Consider the following 19,151-nt stretch of genomic DNA (forward strand, 5'->3'; position numbering starts at 1 on the left):
TGTGCAGGGGGTGTCTGGGTTAGATTGGGGGATGAGAGAAGTGGGGCATTTGGAATGCTCAAAAGAGATTTTTTTTAAAACATAAACTGATGTCCTTTAAAGGTACCTCAAGCATAGTTGTTTTGGAGACTGGTCTGTGGATGTCCCCCTTCAGATGGATGCCTGAAGACCCCAGGTCTGTTGAGTCACCCTAGACACACAGGTCCAGACATTAGCTGACAAATACAATTGGGTGCAGCCTCCATGAGGAAAAGTAAAATGAATGTTGCCATGTGAGTGGTTTGCACTTGGGAGTTCACAGTAACTTTTTAAATCCAGGTTTCTACATTCGGCCAGTTCTGCCCCTCATCATGGTAATGAAATCCATACTATTGGCACAAACAGACAAATTTCAACAAAACAAAAACTCCGGTGTGTAAAGCCTGCAATATTTTTTGATTTTGAGGTATTTTGACAAAACACTGTCACTAATTTGTGATAAAGGCACTTGCAAACATTTTTTGAATTTTTAAAATTTCTAGTCTCCTTTCAATTTACCTGACTCATTAAATCTCTGATGCAGACAATGACACAAATTAACATTAAATTATGTGCCAACTTTGTTACTGACGCTTAAAGAAAAGATCATATCTATATTTGGCCTCCAAAAATCAAAGAGGAATTGGAAATTACAGACGAAAGGAACCTCAGAATTCAAAAAAATTGGAAAACATCTGACATTAAAAAAAGAAGTGAAGGCAAAGAATTTATCATTTGTGTTCTACAAAAACTAGCCCAAAAACAAAGCACCCTAAAATAACATGGATAAACACTACCCTCCTGTGGACAAAAAGAGTTGGTGCAACTTGTATATATAAAAGGAAACCATAGGATTCAATTGCCATTTTAAACATCTCACGGGCAATAAAAAAAAATAATTATCCGTATAGAAATGGTTTACAAAAATACGAAATTACGGTAATAAATTAAATGACTGATGAACATAATTTATATACCATATTTTCAGTAGTAGTACGATCTTTATTTTGCGCATACTCAGAACAACACTCGTGCACGACCACTAATCACCAAGTATGTTTTTTAACATGGCTTTGCAAGTAACATTAACCAACATGCTCAACAAGAAAGCCTATTTGAATAAATGAGAAATCATTAGGAAAACAGTTTTTGTTAACCTACATTCTGTAAAACAATGCATTGAAAATCAAACTATGATTCACTAAAAAACATTAAACCCAGTTGGTGCATGGGCCTTGAAAGAAACCATTAAGTTGGCGCGGCTCTGCATAAAGGCACTTAGCAAAAGTTTATTTTCATTGTCACTGAGTAACTGATTGTGTATTGTTTCTTTCCCTATCTACAGTGCAAGTAGCGTGGGTTCAGTTCCCACTCAAGGCGGTATGAATGTGAGTGTGAAAGTACTTGAATGTCTCTGCAATGTGATTGACTGGCAAATAGTCGCGGATGTAGTTGGCCGTTTACATTATACTCCTTTGTTTTTGTTTTTAAAAGGCCTTGGAGTAAGTCCCAAATTGATAGAACTATTAATCTGTGCGTGTGTGTTGGTTATGATAATCTTGATATGATATGACATGATATATGATTATCATGATATGATACATTCACTGTGATCTTTCTGTGGAATGACAGCACGGGAGTCGACTGGTTTTAAATACCGCTCTGGCCTTCCTGTGTGGAGTTTGCATGTTCTCCCCATGCCTCTTTCTCCAGCTATCCCAATTTCCTCCCACATTCTAAAAACATGCATGGTAGATTAATTGGAGATTCTTAATTGTAGGTGTGAATGCTTGTTTGTCTATTTATCTCCTGTGACCAGTTCAGGGTGTACTCTGCTTCTCGCCCAAAGCCAGCTGGGATAGCAAGGAGTCTTGTGATACTAGAACCTACAGGCCTATTGTTTGAATAACACCCATCCAGCGGAACCGACATTTACCTCCATTACCCCTCTATGTTTATCGCCACACGATGCCCAGAATAACCTGTCACTCTGCAGCCACTGTTCACCCGTTTCCTCCAATAGCGTGACTCTGCTATATCAGGGGGCGGGAACTCAATTAAAACAGGATAGAAGGAGGAAAACAAGATGTGACTGTGAAGTGGGTTTCACAAAGGACAGGAAACTTAAAGACATGTTAAGGAGAAGTGGGAGCAAGATGAAGGAGCGATAGAAGGAGGACGGCTGTGGGGGTGAGAAGAATTGAAGTGAGGTAAGTAAATGTGTTTGAACAGAGGACAAAATTAACAAGAACAAATACAAGGAGGAAGGAAAGTCCAGACCTAAAAGGAGGAAAAAAGAAAAACATCCCCAAAATATTGCTCCATTGCCTTTGAAATTCATTTATAGACGTGCTTATCATATCATTGGATAAACAATTGTCTTGGCGTGTGCGTGTGTGTGCATGCGGATGAAGTGGTGAAAGCTTCATGATAACAGAAACGCTCAAAGCTTTTGGTCTCATGTTAGTGAGTTGACTGACAGACACAGCTTTGATGTGCGACACTGATTCAGTGCATATCACAATTGATTTCGTCAATATGCGGGTGGCTGAGAATTTGAGGATTTTTTTTTTCCTCCCACAGGGTATTGACTTGTGTTTGCACAAGTTAAAAAAGCTGTTTTCAACATTTGTCCAACATTATACCAATATGTTAGAAAATTTAGGAAGTAAACATATTTATTAGTCATTTTATGGTTTTATTATCATGTCTGCAGTGCATGATGCCAATTTTTTGCATTTAGCCTAAATTTTATTAATATGTCTGAACATATTTTGCAAAAATGTTCAGATGTGTACTAACGCTAACCTCTCCTGGGGTACATCTGCAGCACAAACTCAGGAATGAGTACTGATGAAAGTTCTAATGTTTTGAAACTTGTATAAAAATTTACAAGGGGGACGAATGGGGGCTGGAAATATTGCTGACAGTGATAGCACGATGTAGTGCTGTAGACATAATCTATTATTCTAACTTGGATAAAGACGTTAATAAATGATGGGAGACATTTACACTTTCATGACTACCCTTACAAACAATCACAACATGACATAACCAAGCCACAAAAAAAATTGCTGCTGCAAACCAAAACAACTCGATGTTTGTGAGATACTGGTTGTTTTTGGTTGGAGAGGGGAAGCCAAACCCAATGGGTGACAAACAGTCATCTCTCATAGGCCTCAACATAATGATTAATCCATTCACTGGGGATGGAACTAGCCTTCCCTTTTTAATACCACTTGTCCTTGTGAGCTGGATTCTGTAACCCAAATGACTTTAGAAGAGAGGTACGGTGCATCCTAAATTGGTTGTCAGTCACTCACTGGGCACAAACAGCCAGTCACACTCATATTCAGACATAGGCATAATTTAGGGTCTTCAAATGACCTCATATACATGTTTTTTTAGATGGAAAACCAAGAAGGGGCTTAGCCGAGATTCGAATATAGGACTCCTGAACTTGAGGTATACGTATTAACAACTGTCATCATATATCGTACATATATAACTAAGTCACCGTGCTTCATAATAAGTTACAGTATACGTTTATCTATTATTTATTTATTTTTGGATTGAGATGGATACTTCGATGGATTTAAAAAAAATAAAAAATACACCCATAGGGTCCAAACCCTTCATGAAGAGGCCTTTAAGGCTCCATCTGCTGTCAATTATAGAAGCAGGTGCTGGTTGTCCAGAGCTCTCAGACACACAGAGCAAATGAGACTGGATGAAAAAAAGCTTAGCATCTGTTTTTTTCTTTCATTTTGCAAGTCTGCTGGGCAGATTTGTTCATCTAAAAATTGTATGACAAGTACTTTAATAATATACCATTGTTCATACAATAAAGGAGCTAATGGTCAGGTAATCTTATCCACCGTTCATTATAAAGAGCAGATGCTATATGCAAAAGTGTTTTGGTAAATCCTTACATTTATAGTGAGAGGGCATACTAATAAAATGGAAAGATCATGTCAAAAATATTTTAATAAACGATTTTATATCTGATTCCTGTTTCGATTTCTAAAATATGATAAAAGTTTTCACTTCATTCGTTGCATCTCTGGCCTATTGTTTCACGATGCAAATTTGTGTATTGTAATTTAAATATGCGTGAGCAGATTCTATGTGTCTATGCAAACTCAATATGTATTTACACTAAAAGCAGTGATTTTTGTAAACTTGCATTTCTTTACAATATTGAGATATGTCGCCTATAAGCCAAGTTATCCAGCAATTATATCCTAGAGAAATTGTGACTGACCTTGGGCTAAAGTAAATAAAACAGAGGATGCATGGCACGCTACCTGCAGAACATTTAAAGAGCTTAGAACTTTTGTGACATATACAGTACTTGAAAGAGAAAATAATATTTGACACCTACATTTTACACCAAATATCCTGCATGTAGGCCTCTTTCTGTTCTTCAAATAATGACAGACCAGTGCGTGGTTCCTGATGGTGCTGCAGGCGGGCCTCTTGTGTCTGAGTGGGAGGAGCGGGTTTTTTTGACCTATGAAATTTAAAGGATAGAGCCAAATTCAAACAAGCATTTCCGAAAGAAATGGGTAGCCAACAGAAACGAACATGGTGTAACGGACAAGTCTATTAAGTTCCATAATTTTGTGGTGGAAATGTCGCATTCTGTTTCCAATAGCGTGGTAAGTTGAATTATTCATTATTCATTTCCCAATTCGTAGCGCCGGACAAGTGCGATGAAAAACTTGAAACGGAGTTTCTTTAAAAAAAAGAATGACAATTTCAAAAACCTAAAAATCGACGCACGAGTTTTTCGAATGCATTTTTTTTTTTTTTTTTTTGAGCATAGCGATATATTTTCTCTTCAGGGCAGTGTCATTTTTTACCTCGACATTCATGCAAATTCGTGCACAACAAACAACACGTCGAAATATGGGAGTAGTTAGTGTTTTTCGTATTTTTGATGTTCTGATGTGCGACATTACCTGCGCGTCTCGGCAAACTGTGCACGGTACGTGCACAGCCGCTTTATCGACTACCTTCACCCGTCAGGCAAATTACACACACTGTCCAGCTGTGCACGCGTCGGACCAGACCCAATTTGTTTTGGTTCCGTGTTTAATTAACTTGTTAATACGACTAAACGTGTCAAACGAAGACTAGAATAATGTTGAAGATTAAAGTTTTGTTTGTAAATTAACATTATATTAACTGGTGGTCATGGCAATATAAACCTTGCTTCTTGATTTGGTCATAAGGGAGTATCTGTCAGGCGGTCATTATTTGAAGCATGTCAGACACACAATTAACACCTCCGGACGCTTTAGTCCAATTTGGAAATTATTTTGTCGACATAGTAAGTTATTTTTTTCTATAATTATTTGAACGTTGTTTGGGTTATGTTACATAAATGCTCGGGGTTTATGTGGTAAAACAATTTAAAACAAGGCCGACTGACTGAGCGCGCACATCAAAGTGCCGCCGCCTGTGAAAATACAATATAAATGTCAACAGTTGCTGTGCTAGCAAAACAACGGGTATTAATTGTTTTTAACTTTTTTTCCCGTCAAATGTGTATACTTCGACGACCTCAAGGCAAAACTTCAATTGTGAACTTTTTATTTCTTAATGGTAATGCAATTTGTAAGCAGTTATTTATTATATGACAAGCTGCGTTTTCTAACAGGGTTCCTCTGGCTCCGAAGACCTTGTTGAGGACTTCTATTCTCCCTGCACTTTTTCCTCCTCCTCTTCCACACTAACTTCTCAGCAAGGAAAATTCTTCTGTTCGTCTTGCTGCCTGGAGATAGTGGACAGGTATCTCCTCAAGGTATGGCCTTGTTCAACTGTATCAAAGAGACTATAAGTACAGAAAAGAGTCAACTCCGCCAGAGTTTTAGGACAAATAAAAGTGAGAGAAAAACTCACCTTAATTCATTTCTTTCTTCTTTCAGGTGAACAATTTATGTTGGCATGTCCGCTGCTTGTCATGCTGTGTGTGCAAGACATCCTTAGGGAGACATGTGAGCTGCTTTATCAAGGACACACAAGTTTACTGCAAACTAGACTACTTCAGGTAACACAAAATGTTTTGGTCTGGCTATGGGGATGATCAATATATTTATTATTAAATCATTTACGAGTATATACCTTTGTTATCCAATCAGATTATATTTTTTTAGTGGTTTAACCAAAATGAACACATTTTACTGATAATGTTCACCATTTTTTGTGTTCTTTATCAGAAAATATGGGACCCGTTGTGCACGTTGTGGTCGGAACATCCATACCAATGACTGGGTACGACAGGCAAGAGGTAACACCTTCCACCTGGCTTGTTTTGCCTGTGCCACCTGTAAGCGTCAGCTGTCGACTGGAGAGGAATGCGGGCTATTAGAAAACAGAGTCTACTGCCGGCCCCACTATGATGTTATGATGGAGAATATCAAACGTTCTAAAGAAAATGGTGAGCAAAAAGGAACACAGTAATGACCAAATGTAAATTGTGTCCAATCTTTTAGCTGTTGTTATCTCTACTGCAGTGTAGATATAACTATTTGCAACGATTGAGACATTAAATGGCAGGTGGACAAAAACATAAAGCTAAGATTAAAATAAAAAGAAACTATAACATACACTGTGTGTTGTCTCTGATGACCAATCCTAAGTAGATGGAGACCAGGCAGTGAAAGATGGCTCCAGCACCATGCCCAGACCTGCTAAGAGGGCTAGGACCAGTTTTACTGTTGACCAGTTGCAGGTACTGAATTGTTGTCAAGCCCTCCACAAAACGTAAACTTTGGAGTTGTTGTGTTTTGTTCATACTTTACATTCACTGAAGTTATAGGTGTTAAGGACCCATGGTTGTTCCAAGCACTGGTCATGTGAGCCTCATGCCCTCAACTCTATCTTCAGGTAATGCAAACTCAGTTTGCTCAAGACAACAACCCAGATGCTCAGACTCTCCAGACACTGTCAGAAAGGACTGGTCTAAGCCGCAGAGTTATTCAGGTGGGCTAAGACAAAATGATTTAAATAACTGCTTAATCGATGGATAACTGTTGTTTGAATTTCTATTTCCTTAATTAAAAATGGACATTATTTCATATTCATAGTGCACAAAAAGAACTGCATCAACACAGCAGAGATCTCAAAGTTAGGAATTCTGATTTATTTATATTTGTTTTTTGTTTATATCCATGTATATTTTACAAATGAATCGGTAATGAATTTTTTTTGCCAACATTTTCAATTATGGATTTTTATTGACTCAATGTTGCAGCCCTATTGAAAAGTTCCTTCTGGTACTGTAATTTCAACACGGATCTTATGCTGCATAACATTTATTGATATTGCAGCTTACCCTAATTTCTCTCAACTGCAGGTCTGGTTCCAGAACTGCAGAGCCCGTCAAAAGAAACAGACAACGTCAAATTCTGCCCCCAAAACAATGCATTCACTTCCTACTGGTCATCTGACAACACCACTGTTGGATGACTTGCAGTACACGACTTATATTACACCCGATGTGCCTTTTCTGACCACAATGACCTATATGGAGGGTAAGAAATCCTCTCTTCACACTCGTCTCAACCAACATTTTCAAACAGAAAAACCTTGAACCCACATCATTGTATAAAATAGTGTTAGACCTTTCCCAAATTAAAGTTGTACGTATACACTTCAATTTCAAGTTCATTGTTGGCAAATTTCTGAGAAATGCTTGCAAATTGTATTTGTTTAAATTATGACTTTTTTTCTCATGCATTATTTATATTTTCAGTACAAACGCAAGACCCACTTGTACTTCAGCCGCTCGTACCCCATCCACTAACACAGCTACCTGTCAGACACACTTAAGATGCTGTCTACCACTGGGAGAGGTCAAGGTCACCACTCACAAATTGTCCATCTGTGTTTTCTTCACCGCTTATCCTTATTTGGGTGGCGAGCTCGCCTGTGCCAGCGAGTGGCGGGGAAACACCCTGTTTCAATTGTTCCAATTTCACAAGTTATTACTGTAAAGATTACGCCCCCGAATGTGTTCCCATGCACTTCAGATACACAGGGAAGGTAGAGGAATTCGAGTGGAGTTTTATGTTTAAAAAGCATAGTATGTTGAAAGCACCAAGACAGTTGAAGTAAATTGTTTGATTAAAAGTGCAATTTCAGTCTACACTTATGTATAGGATATAAAATGTCTGTCATCTAATTTCACAAGTTATTACTGTAAAGATTAAGCCCCCGAATGTGTTCCCATGCACTTCAGATACACAGGGAAGGTAGAGGAATTCGAGTGGAGTTTTATGTTTAAAAAGCATAGTATGTTGAAAGCACCAAGACAGTTGAAGTAAATTGTTTGATTAGAAGTGAAATTTCAGTCTACACTTATGTATAGGATATAAAATGTCTGTCATCTACTGTTACAAAAATCACAGCCACTAGTTAAACTGAAAATTACTCAAACCAGTACTTACATTCTTGCACCTCCTTTTTTTGATTGTTATGATCAATGTGTAATGATCATTTGGCACACTACAGTTGACTGATTGTTACGGTCAATTATTGATATACTGTGCTTAATTCTCATGTTATCACAAGGATGCCCTGCCACAAAATAAATCACAGCAAACATTGTCATTTGTCTAATGTGAATGCATGAATTACACGCTTGCATGACAATATTTAAATATAAAATGGATTCTGATATGAGGGCTGAAAGTTGGTAGCTTACCGAACTGTCCTGATTATCATACGAAGCTTATCAGTTTGGGGATTTTAGCCAACTACACAACTACATTCAAAATCTGCATTTACTGTACTGTGTACTGTATAAACTTAGTCTCGGTACAATTTTTGATCCAGTGGAAACTTCAAGATACAAGAGTGATTCTGAATACTGTACAATAATGAACTAGTCCTAGAATGAACTGCTGCACTGTATGCAATAGTTATACGGAACAAAAGCAAACATTTCCCTTGAATTTTGATTCATATTATATTTTTATTCTTTTAAGTCGACATATTTAGTTTTGCTTCATCTGTGTTCATAAAGACTGGCCATAAATTAAATGTTAAAATTAAGGCGACAAAAGAAAATAAGTTTCGTTTAATAATCAATTGCGTTACGTTCTACTTATCATCAGCACGTATGAATGAGTGCGTCACTCAAGGTAAGAAAAAAATAAAAATCGCTGATCTTGCGCGTTTAACCCGATGACGTAATTATATTCCTTTATTTTGAAAGCGCGTTGTCCGGAAGTGATACTTGATATTTTGACATGCGCACATCGTCGATGAAGAAAAGCTGCGTATCCTACCAGCAAACTTGTAAACATTAGCGAGCCAAAATCTGTGTTTTTCTTCGTCTGATTTTGGCATGTAATTACAAGGTAACTGTCCTTCAAAAGCAATACACTTTCTTTCGTTTTGACTTTCGGAATTTTTAATAACAGCTCTGGATGTGGCGTGTTTGCTGATAATGTGGAGTTAAGGTTAGCATGGCATTCTGTTGATACCAGTTTTAGGCAAAAGCTGTAGATTCTCACGTATTACAAATAGGTACTCTTGTTAATACATTAAATTACCCTTACACAAAATTACCTTTGTTTTTTCCCCTGCATTACTTAAAATACTCGTCATGGGAAATCGGTTGTGACACTCAGCTACCGACAAAAGCAAATAAGTTAGTTTACGATTTGTTCAAAGAGCTGTCTAACGTTTACATTGGATTTTTGATTTAACATAAAGTTTACAGTGTTGCAATACATTCTTTAGGAATTTGTCTGGTCCATATTGTCGAAATAAAATGTCCTGCGTAGAGATATTTTGCTACTTTGCTGGCTGAGCTCCTTTATGGGATGTGTCTATTTGCTGAAACTACAAATAGTTAACATGAAACGACATGACTTCCACTTTTTTTTTAATAATACGTATCTATAAAACGTATGAGCGAACGAGCCACTACTTTCTGTGACAGATGCCTGACGTTACGTCCATTAACCATTCAAGTTATTTGTTGCAACCGGCGAAGGTAAACAATTAAAGGGGATCTAAGAAAAGCAAAATAGTAATTTGGCAAAGGTAAAACATACAGTGTGTTGCACACAATTCTATATTCTGATATAGTTTCTTTGTGTTTGCAGGCTTTTAAGGTGTGGTGCAAAACACTGTTCTACCTTGCATGGACCCAAAGCTGATGCGCAGGTATGTCTGAAAATAATGTGAATTTGGGATTCCTCAAGTTAGCAGTACAGAAAAGGCACAACCATGAATTGAATACGGTTCTGTGACTAGATTGGTCCATACTAACAAGTGTTTACAAAGCATATATTCACTCACTTGACTGTGTGGTTCACCTCCAGGGCCACCAGCGCACGTCAAGACGCCACTGGAATGGACATCACCAGCCGCTGTACTTTGGGGGACCCTAACAAGCTTCCCGAAGGGGTCCCCCAGCCTGCGCGCATGCCGTACGTCTCGGACAAACACCCACGGCAAACCCTAGAAGTGATCAACTTGCTGAGAAAGCACCGTGAGCTCTGTGATGTGGTACTTGTGGTGGGTGCCAAGAAAATTTATGCCCATCGTGTCATTCTTTCTGCTTGCAGTCCTTACTTCAGGTAATAGAGCAAGTTGGATGGCGACTTAAGTTCGATGAACTTTACCAATATTTATTATAATGGTCTTGCCACGTATAGAATCTTTTTTGTCCTGTTCTCTTCAGGGCAATGTTTACTGGGGAGCTTGCTGAAAGTAGACAGACTGAAGTTGTTATTCGAGATATTGATGAGAGAGCGATGGAACTGTTGATCGACTTTGCCTATACTTCGCAGGTAATAATGTTTGTATGCAGGATGTGTTTTTAGTGTATAAATTGCTTTCAGCTTACTTACGTAAATCATAGGCCCCGAAATCCACCAATTCAATTAGATATACTCCTTCCATCTGTAGGTGACTGTAGAAGAAGGGAATGTTCAGACTCTGCTTCCAGCAGCCTGTCTGCTCCAGCTTGCTGAGATCCAGGAGGCTTGCTGCGAGTTCCTCAAGAGGCAGCTGGATCCTTCCAACTGCCTGGGTATCAGGGCATTTGCAGACACTCACTCCTGTCGGGAACTGCTTCGAATTGCAGACAAATTCACGCAACACAATTTTCAAGAGGTAAAAATGTACACATTTTTTAGCCTGGTACATTTTAGGGATAGGCAACTCTCTGATGTGCTTACTGTGAATATTTTAAATCATCCAAACTAAATAAAATGTTCCCAATGTGATAATGAAAAATGTCTTTTTCATTGTCTTGTTAGGTTATGGAAAGTGAAGAGTTCATGTTACTACCCGCCAACCAGTTGATTGATATAATTTCCAGCGATGAACTTAATGTGCGAAGTGAGGAGCAAGTTTTTAATGCTGTGATGGCCTGGGTGAAATATAGCATTCAGGAACGTAGACCACAACTACCCCAGGTATGTTTCTTGTTGAAAAAGCATTAAAGCATTTTTTTTTTTTTTTTTTTTTTTTTTTTTACCTGTTTAGTTGAAAAAATGGACACTCAATGATTTTCTTTTGGTTTAAGGTTCTCCAACATGTCAGACTACCGCTCCTTAGCCCCAAATTTCTGGTGGGCACTGTGGGCTCAGACCCTCTTATCAAGAGTGATGAAGAGTGCAGGTAATCCAAATGATGGATCAAAAATTTCATGTAACTTTTGCACTTAGGCATTTCTCTTTTTTTTTTTTGTCGATTTGTCACTATCAATTTGGTTAGTATGATGTGTGCTATATAACTCTTCTGTGGCTGTTAGAGACCTGGTTGATGAAGCTAAGAACTACCTGTTGCTGCCACAAGAAAGGCCACTGATGCAAGGCCCAAGAACCCGGCCAAGGAAACCCATACGGTGTGGTGAAGTCCTTTTTGCAGGTTAGTTTTATTTAGTATATATTTAGTATTACAATCGAAATATATTTTATGGGGCTAGGTGATATAAACAAAATTACATAGTATCTTAAAACTAATGCTCAACATTTCAATAATGATTAAATAACAATATTAGGAAAACCAAGTTTTTTTTTTTTTTAAAGAAAAAACAAAACAATCCAAAAGGGCGGCATTTTTTTATATCACGTGGGGGGCGGCACGAGCCTCAAACTTTCTTGACATTCTGAGCTCTCCAAAGGTTCAAATCACCATCAATTCGCTCTGTTCCAGAAGATTAGTCGTAATCTTTCATTTTCTTATAGTTGGTGGTTGGTGCAGTGGTGACGCCATATCCAGTGTGGAACGTTACGATCCTCAGACCAATGAGTGGCGGATGGTGGCATCAATGAGTAAACGGCGTTGCGGAGTGGGTGTCAGTGTCCTGGATGACTTGCTGTATGCTGTAGGAGGACATGACGGCTCCTCCTATCTCAACTCGGTAGAGAGGTGTGCAAAAATGTTGCTTTTCATTGTCTCTTTAGAGCTGTGATTCCCCAAATTTCCCAGAGTAGCTGCCGTTAAAAATTGAATTCTGCTTTGGTCTTGTCCTCTTCTGTTTTTGTTGCGATATGACTTTGCTTCTGTGTGACATTTTTTCTATTTCTCCTTTGGTTGTTCCAGATATGATCCAAAGACCAACCAATGGAGCAGTGATGTGGCCCCAACTAGCACCTGTCGAACCAGTGTAGGCGTAGCTGTTCTTGGTGGTTTTTTGTATGCAGTAGGAGGACAGGATGGGGTTTCCTGTCTCAACATTGTTGAAAGGTACTAGCTGAAACCTCAAGTTATGGCCTATGAAACTGCTTATGAAAATACATGACTTGCTTTCCACACGCTTGCTGTGCAGGTATGATCCAAAAGAGAACAAATGGACTCGTGTGGCCTCCATGAGCACCAGGCGACTGGGTGTCGCTGTGGCTGTGCTCGGAGGTTTTCTGTATGCTGTAGGAGGCTCTGATGGGACATCCCCATTAAATACAGGTATTAAATAAACTGATCTGAACTTTTCCAACTGTGCAATTTTCAAAAATGTATCTACAAGTAACAATGGTAACGCACATTTCTAGGTTTGTATAGAACTAGGGAGGGAACATAATGCAAGACAATTTTTTAAAAATAAGTCAACACAATGCAAAATGAGTAGGTTACGGTGAGGAAAACAAATTGGGAAATAATATTCACCTGACAGTTTTCCTTTCTCGTTCTCCTCCTCAGTGGAGCGTTACAATCCTCAGGAGAACCGATGGCACACCGTATCTCCAATGGGTACGCGGCGTAAGCACCTTGGCTGTGCAGTCTACCAAGACATGATTTATTCTGTTGGAGGCCGGGATGACACAACAGAGCTGAGCAGTGCAGAGCGATACAATCCCAGGACCAACCAGTGGTCTCCTGTAGTCGCTATGACATCCAGACGGAGTGGGGTATGTACCGTCGTCAGCCGGCATATGAATTGTGTAAACCTGCGAAATGCATTCGGAGGAAAAAAATTGAAAACATTCAATGAGTCTTTCTCCCCCAAAAAGTTTCACATTAGCATGTTACACTTGGATCACTTAATACTGATGTGTTGGTTTTGATTATCACTGCGCCTTCAGGTGGGCTTAGCTGTGGTCAATGGTCAATTGATGGCAGTAGGAGGATTTGATGGGACGACATATTTGAAAACTATCGAAGTTTACGACCCTGATGCCAACACATGGAGGTAAGTTCCTTGTGCTGCCCTAATTATTAAGTTGTGTATATTTAACAGTGTTTCTGTATACTCATTGAATGCCATTCAACAATGTGAAAATGACTCATTATTTGGAAATATTATGTTGAGTCCCTACCACAATCAACTTGATTTGACCCCTTCACAGGTTGTACGGAGGAATGAATTACCGACGACTAGGTGGTGGAGTGGGCGTTATTAAAATGACTCACTGTGAATCCCACATATGGTAACGCTAGCCTCCCTCACAGACACACACACTCACAGCCTTCGAAGTGGATGCCACCAACACTCATACCTCCATAAAAGACTGTTACTTATGCGAGGAGAAAAGAAATGTTTGGACGACACTGAAAGCAGAACGCATTTCCTACGCATCATCATCATCCCTCCTTCAACTTTCAAAACTTCTGTCTTCAGTGATTGAACATTATCTCCTTGTTATGCATTGTGCACAGAGAGCACACGCTGGGCATCACTGAAGCACCAGATTGGGAAAGCAGTTATAAGGACCCTTCCAGTGACCTCATCTTAGTAATTGAGACGTGTGGGCAGTGACTGTTTCTAAACCTTAGAACCAGGGAAGGGTTAAAAGATCATCAAAGGAGGCAAAATAAAACATTGTACAGCATCCAGCAAACAAGCAATCATTTTGTCCAGTTTCCATGAGACAGATAACAACGAACGCTAACTCAATATACAACCTACTCACATTTCCACATAGCTTGAGGTAACTTGTACGACATCCCAGTTAATATTTATGTATGCAATTTAAACAACAGAAAGTGATCAAAACAAATTGCCGCCTGTCGATAAAAAGCATCTTTACAATCCTGCCACTTTCCAACAGAAAAATCAGGACAAGCAAGTCACATCCTATTTGTAGGCCGCATATGACACATGCCTAACATTGTGTTTTATGACGATGTGTTTTAAATATTTTGTTCAGGTCCTTCATCACACTACTGCAATGAATAAAGATTTAAACTCCAAAATCAACCATTTCTGACGCTCGCCGAGTCTCATTCTGAAACAGCTCAGTGTGCTTTTAACTGACTTGCATAATTAAGTTTGTGCGGAGAGTCCACATATGAAAAGTTGATTTCCTTTATAACAAAAGAGGCCACACTGTCCTAAGTTAATATATTTGTTATTGATCACTTTCAAAAGCAGACTAATAAACATTTGACTGATGAAATTGTGGCTATAAAAAAAAAAAAAAAACTTGTTAGTGGATACAACGGTCAGGTCTGGAAATCGTGTTGCTTGCTTACTGGATTACTGCATTTTTATTTTTTTAGAAATAGCTTCCCTTTTGATAAGGATTCAGTTATCTATATCTTTAATAAAAAATCTTAAGAACAGGCCAATCCTTTCTAAATTGGATTGCTGACACTTAACTTAGACCACAGGTGTCAAACTCAAGGCCCGGGAGCCAGATACAGCCCGCCACATCATTTTATGTGGCCCGCAAAGACAAATTGAGCATCAAATTCGTGTCATTACTAGAATTGCAAATTGTCTTCACTTTTAATAATATCTTTATTTTAAGTATTTGACCAGTTTTTACTCGTCTGATTTGAAAACAAGTTATTTGTCAGTTTGTTTTGTAGCTTTTACTGTATATAATATGAGGTGCTCATACATTTATTTAGGTTGACAGTCATAATGGCCCTCCGAAAGAAGCTATGATTACAATGCGGCCCGTGAAAAAAATGAGTTTGACACCCCTGACTTAGACAAATATGAAAATCATCTTTCATCCCTCTTCTTCCATCAAGTTCTGCTTTGGGTCACATTACTTCTGAGCGGGCTTGTGTACAGCAATGTGGTGCAATAGTGCCATCTGCTGGAAACTGTGGAATAGTGCAGCTGTTCATTAGTAATCGTGCTGCCTTTCCAATAGGTGGGGGTGACCTTACAAACAGTTCATGACAGACGTTTATATACTCAGAATGTATTGCAGTGCAACTGGAAGTGAGTTTCAGATTTAATTTAATTTAAATCTATTTTGTTGTACTTTGCTAAACTTTGCATACAAATATTTCAAGTCGCCAGTTTTTTGGGAGGCAAACATTTAGACTGTTTAATGCAGTGGTGCTTGACGTTTTGACTGGTTTTTGTCTCAAAATGCTTTGTGCGTGTGTGTGTGTCACTGCAATCACAAAGCTCATAACGTTAAGTAAATGTTAAAGGCAGCTCATCTCCGATTTCACAATTTCATGAAGGAACAAATGCTCTCTAGGATTAATGTTTGAGGAAAGTTATTCCCGCCAATCTGCCGCGTTCTTAGTTATGCAAGTCTTTGTGTTACAGATGCATTTTTCACAAAATTTGATAATTTCATTTATTTTATTTGTTTTTATTTTTTAACAACATGCACCATCTAGCCTCGTTTTAGAAAACAAAAGTGAAATCCTCTTGCTGAAAAATGCCTAATTCAGTTATGCAGTTTTACTGCCATTGTGAAATGTACCACACAGCCCTTTTTTTTTTGTGTCAGGGCATATCTGTTTTTATTTTACAAAACAAATCTGCTATTAATGCTCAAGGAGTACAGTTGCTCAAGAAGAAGAGCTATAAATGATTTAAGTATGTCCTCACTATTTTTTCCCTCCAAGTACATGTTCTTTTTTAAAAAGCCTTAATTTGAGCATTTTCTTCAACAGTTTTACACTTTTCTGGGGTGTCTGTACATGGTTCAAAAATAGACGGGAGTTTTTAAGAACTAATGTGCTCTTGTAACGATCAGTTGGAACTTGTTTGGTGTGACCTCTGTAGAATTCCTAATACAGATTCATTTTTAAGCTATGGCCTCAACATCAAAAATGTTCTCCATGAAAATAATAAAATTTGTTTTAGTGGGGAAAGAAAGGTTCCCGTGTTCATGTATGTTGTATGTTTTCTATGATAAAATTATTTTCGTGTCTGACCTGAAAAGTATTTGCTCTTTTCTGACATTCATACTCTGAGCCACGAAAATAAGACATAAAACAAACTCTGTATGTCGAAGCCTGAAAGCTAATTTATTTTTAACTGGAAAGCCTTCACCCATGCAGCTGGAAGTTTTTCTTCAGCATTTTTGATCATCCAATCACAAAGTAATAGTGTTTATGATTGATGTGGTTTGGAAGTCCGGAAAACATTTTATTTACGTCAAAATAAGCTTGCAATCATGGCAATTTAACTAAGAAAATTTTATGAATACGCTTGTGTTACTTGGAACAAAATGCAATAAGTACTAGGAAGAATTCTTTTTTTAAATTTTCATTTAGAAATAATAGCTTTTCCGAGCGTCACTGGTTAGTTTTAAATATAAAACAAATACGTTGTACATGTGTTCACCTTTCTTATAAAGGGAACCGAAACAAAATGTACAGTATTTAAATTTTCATTAAAAATAATTTCTTCTCAAGAGAGAATTTATAGCCCCCACCTCTTCATGCTCTCTATTTCTCCAGCTTTTAAAAATATGAATTCACTGATGATGCAGAAAGACAAATATTTGCATACCACTTCCCGTACCCTGAGCGTGGGAGCATTATTTATGATATGATTATGCCTTTTTTTTTTTTTTTACTTTTTAAATCATACCCCTGCCCTCAGCACAGCTATGAGTGGCTTTCTTTCTCTCTTTTTGTTTGTGGAGCACAGACACAAATGGAGTTGTAAAACAGTAGCCCCCTAACCTGTTGCCTGCTGCTCTGCGATGAGATCACTGGCTATGAAATATTAAAATAAGATGACTAATCCACTGTAATTGTCATTTATGGGGCATCGTATGACAGTGTAGAGAGCCTCGTGAATCAAGCATGGATGAATGACGTTTGAAACATCATCACAAAGACTTCAACAACGGTCTCAGCAGAGCTGCAAGTTGAATGAAAAGCTTTGTAAACTCCATCAGACAAAAAGAAGTTAGAGGCATCTCCAGGAGCGAAAGTAACTTCAGTAAACCTGAGAACAAGTTGAAAATAACTCAGTGGGAATAACAGGGGATAAAAGTCAGGCTTGCAACTCAGGTTTTCAGCAGGAGTTTGTCAGATGTTTGAGAACACACGCCGCTGCACACAGCTGCAGCTGTCAAAGTTCAGAGAATGTTTAGAGACCGTAGTGCTCCTGAGAAACATTGATGTCAACTTGGAAGGGCTCCACAGCAAGATTCCCTCAAGGTGAACAATACAAAGCGCTGTGGACACACAAGCATGTATAGCAAAGAAATGCTCTGGTGAAGTCAGAAAAATCCAGGAAGTGAAATATTTTATATATATATGAATATTTTATATTTAGTATACATGACTGGTTTTTTTTACGATATTTCGGGAGGCTGTCTGATTCTAATGGCTTTTACTTCCTTATTGTCAGGGTTAGTCATGATCAAGTTAGGCTTTTTATTACTCTGAAAGCTTTCACTAAATGAACAAGCGCACAGGAAGACAAGTGTCCTTTGATTAAGCGACATCAGGGGACTGAAATAGGCCACTGAACCTCTGTGACAATGCTGCTAGTCTTTGAGGAAAAATAATTTTGATGGTACAAAGAAGAAAATTCAAATAAATGTTGACTTGGAGTCAAGGCATTAAAAAAGACTGGATAGCTTGCAATCGTTCTGCATGTTTTGGGTAAAGTCTTTCTTATTAAAAAACCGGTCTAGTGTGATGTTGAATTAAATCTGACAGTGGTATTTCGATTCACATCACATCGGTACTTTGTGTGTCAAGATTGCCAACTTGGTCGTTAGTCCACAATCTTTGTCAGATATTTCAGGCTAATTATAGTCGTTGGTTTTTGGAAAAGCTACAGCTGTCGGCTGCTGTCACATGTTGTCAGGTTGAGGCTCATAATGCAAATTTCCACCAACTTCATACAATATTTGTTTTTTAACTGTATGCTTATTTTTATGTAAAAGCAGGTAGACTGATGAAGAAGCCCTTCACATGATTTATAATCTATCAATGTTGGAAAAACGTATGTATTATTCGTCATGCATTCTCTGAAGAGCAAAAAAAAAAAAGACATTGGTCCGAATGCCATTTGATTCATAAACTCACTATTCCAAATTTGGAAACATATTATAGTGCTGTATATATAATATAATATAATATAATATAATATAATATAATATAATATAATATAATATAATATAATATAATATAATATAATATAATATAATATAACACAACGTAACGCGACGCAATGTAATGTAATGTAATATATATAATATAAAACCCCTCAATCATTACATTTTAAAGGGTGACACTTCCATACAGGAAAAAAAAAACAATAACCCAGAAAACCCCACAGGCATACAGTATTTCTATCCTTTGACTCCCTAGATAAAAAGGAAATAAGCATTATTGCCACACACGTCACCTGGCACATACAGCATATTCTTTTGTGGCTGACTATATTGAAACTTATTACATTCATAAACCCAAACCCTGGTGAAGAAATGATAAGGATC

The 19,151-nt window shown here is 38.0% G+C and overlaps 3 protein-coding genes across 6 annotated transcripts in view; 2 read left to right on the forward strand and 1 right to left on the reverse strand.

The window, feature by feature from the left end:
• The window catches only part of map4l (microtubule associated protein 4 like), a 42,368-nt gene extending 37,261 nt beyond the window's left edge, over positions 1–5,107 (reverse strand). Inside the window, exons 1-3 of the mRNA XM_088395598.1 lie at positions 4,983–5,107; positions 4,403–4,531; positions 107–190 (exon numbers count right to left, since the gene is read on the reverse strand). The gene's annotated coding sequence lies outside the window, so the exon portion shown is untranslated. The remainder of the gene's footprint in view (positions 1–106; positions 191–4,402; positions 4,532–4,982) is intronic.
• Positions 4,524–8,637, forward strand: LOC148387670 (LIM/homeobox protein Lhx8-like). 3 transcript variants are annotated; one of them, XM_088395605.1, is made up of 8 exons: positions 4,524–4,679; positions 5,684–5,827; positions 5,952–6,073; positions 6,243–6,463; positions 6,666–6,757; positions 6,913–7,008; positions 7,382–7,559; positions 7,781–8,637. In XM_088395605.1, the coding sequence occupies exons 1-8, from the start codon at positions 4,653–4,655 to the stop codon at positions 7,855–7,857; spliced, it is 957 nt and encodes a 318-aa protein (XP_088251731.1). In that variant the 5' UTR covers positions 4,524–4,652; the 3' UTR covers positions 7,858–8,637. The 3 variants fall into 3 exon arrangements, with proteins under 3 accessions (XP_088251731.1, XP_088251729.1, XP_088251730.1); XM_088395603.1 differs by lacking the exon at positions 4,524–4,679 and adding an exon at positions 5,052–5,353; XM_088395604.1 differs by lacking the exon at positions 4,524–4,679 and adding an exon at positions 5,055–5,353 and having other exon boundaries at positions 6,669–6,757.
• A 597-nt stretch (positions 8,638–9,234) lies between these two features.
• On the forward strand, positions 9,235–16,561 carry klhl20 (kelch-like family member 20). Of its 2 annotated transcripts, none has more exons than XM_088395601.1 (14): positions 9,235–9,389; positions 10,143–10,203; positions 10,362–10,619; positions 10,724–10,832; positions 10,951–11,157; positions 11,304–11,462; positions 11,573–11,667; positions 11,801–11,916; positions 12,237–12,420; positions 12,595–12,738; positions 12,821–12,954; positions 13,189–13,397; positions 13,572–13,678; positions 13,836–16,561. In XM_088395601.1, the coding sequence occupies exons 2-14, from the start codon at positions 10,181–10,183 to the stop codon at positions 13,918–13,920; spliced, it is 1,830 nt and encodes a 609-aa protein (XP_088251727.1). In that variant the 5' UTR covers positions 9,235–9,389; positions 10,143–10,180; the 3' UTR covers positions 13,921–16,561. The 2 variants fall into 2 exon arrangements, with proteins under 2 accessions (XP_088251727.1, XP_088251728.1); XM_088395602.1 differs by having other exon boundaries at positions 9,376–9,491.
• The last annotated feature ends 2,590 nt before the right edge of the window (positions 16,562–19,151 follow it).

Source organism: Syngnathus floridae, chromosome 14 (genome assembly GCF_059516105.1).
Source record: "Syngnathus floridae isolate MCC-2025c chromosome 14, RoL_Sflo_1.0, whole genome shotgun sequence".
Taxonomy (NCBI): Eukaryota; Metazoa; Chordata; class Actinopteri; order Syngnathiformes; family Syngnathidae; genus Syngnathus; species Syngnathus floridae.

Bases quoted from the DNA above. Each gene is read 5' to 3' on its own strand.
- LOC148387670 (XM_088395603.1), top strand. From the start codon at position 5,288: ATGTCAGACACACAATTAACACCTCCGGACGCTTTAGTCCAATTTGGA. The intron at 5,828-5,951 runs GTATGGCCTTGT...TTCTTCTTTCAG, and splicing joins TGGACAGGTATCTCCTCAAG to GTGAACAATTTATGTTGGCA. The intron at 6,074-6,242 runs GTAACACAAAAT...GTTCTTTATCAG, and splicing joins TGCAAACTAGACTACTTCAG to AAAATATGGGACCCGTTGTG.
- klhl20 (XM_088395601.1), top strand. From the start codon at position 10,181: ATGGACCCAAAGCTGATGCGCAG. The intron at 11,668-11,800 runs GTAATCCAAATG...TGTGGCTGTTAG, and splicing joins AAGAGTGATGAAGAGTGCAG to AGACCTGGTTGATGAAGCTA. The intron at 12,421-12,594 runs GTGTGCAAAAAT...TGGTTGTTCCAG, and splicing joins TATCTCAACTCGGTAGAGAG to ATATGATCCAAAGACCAACC.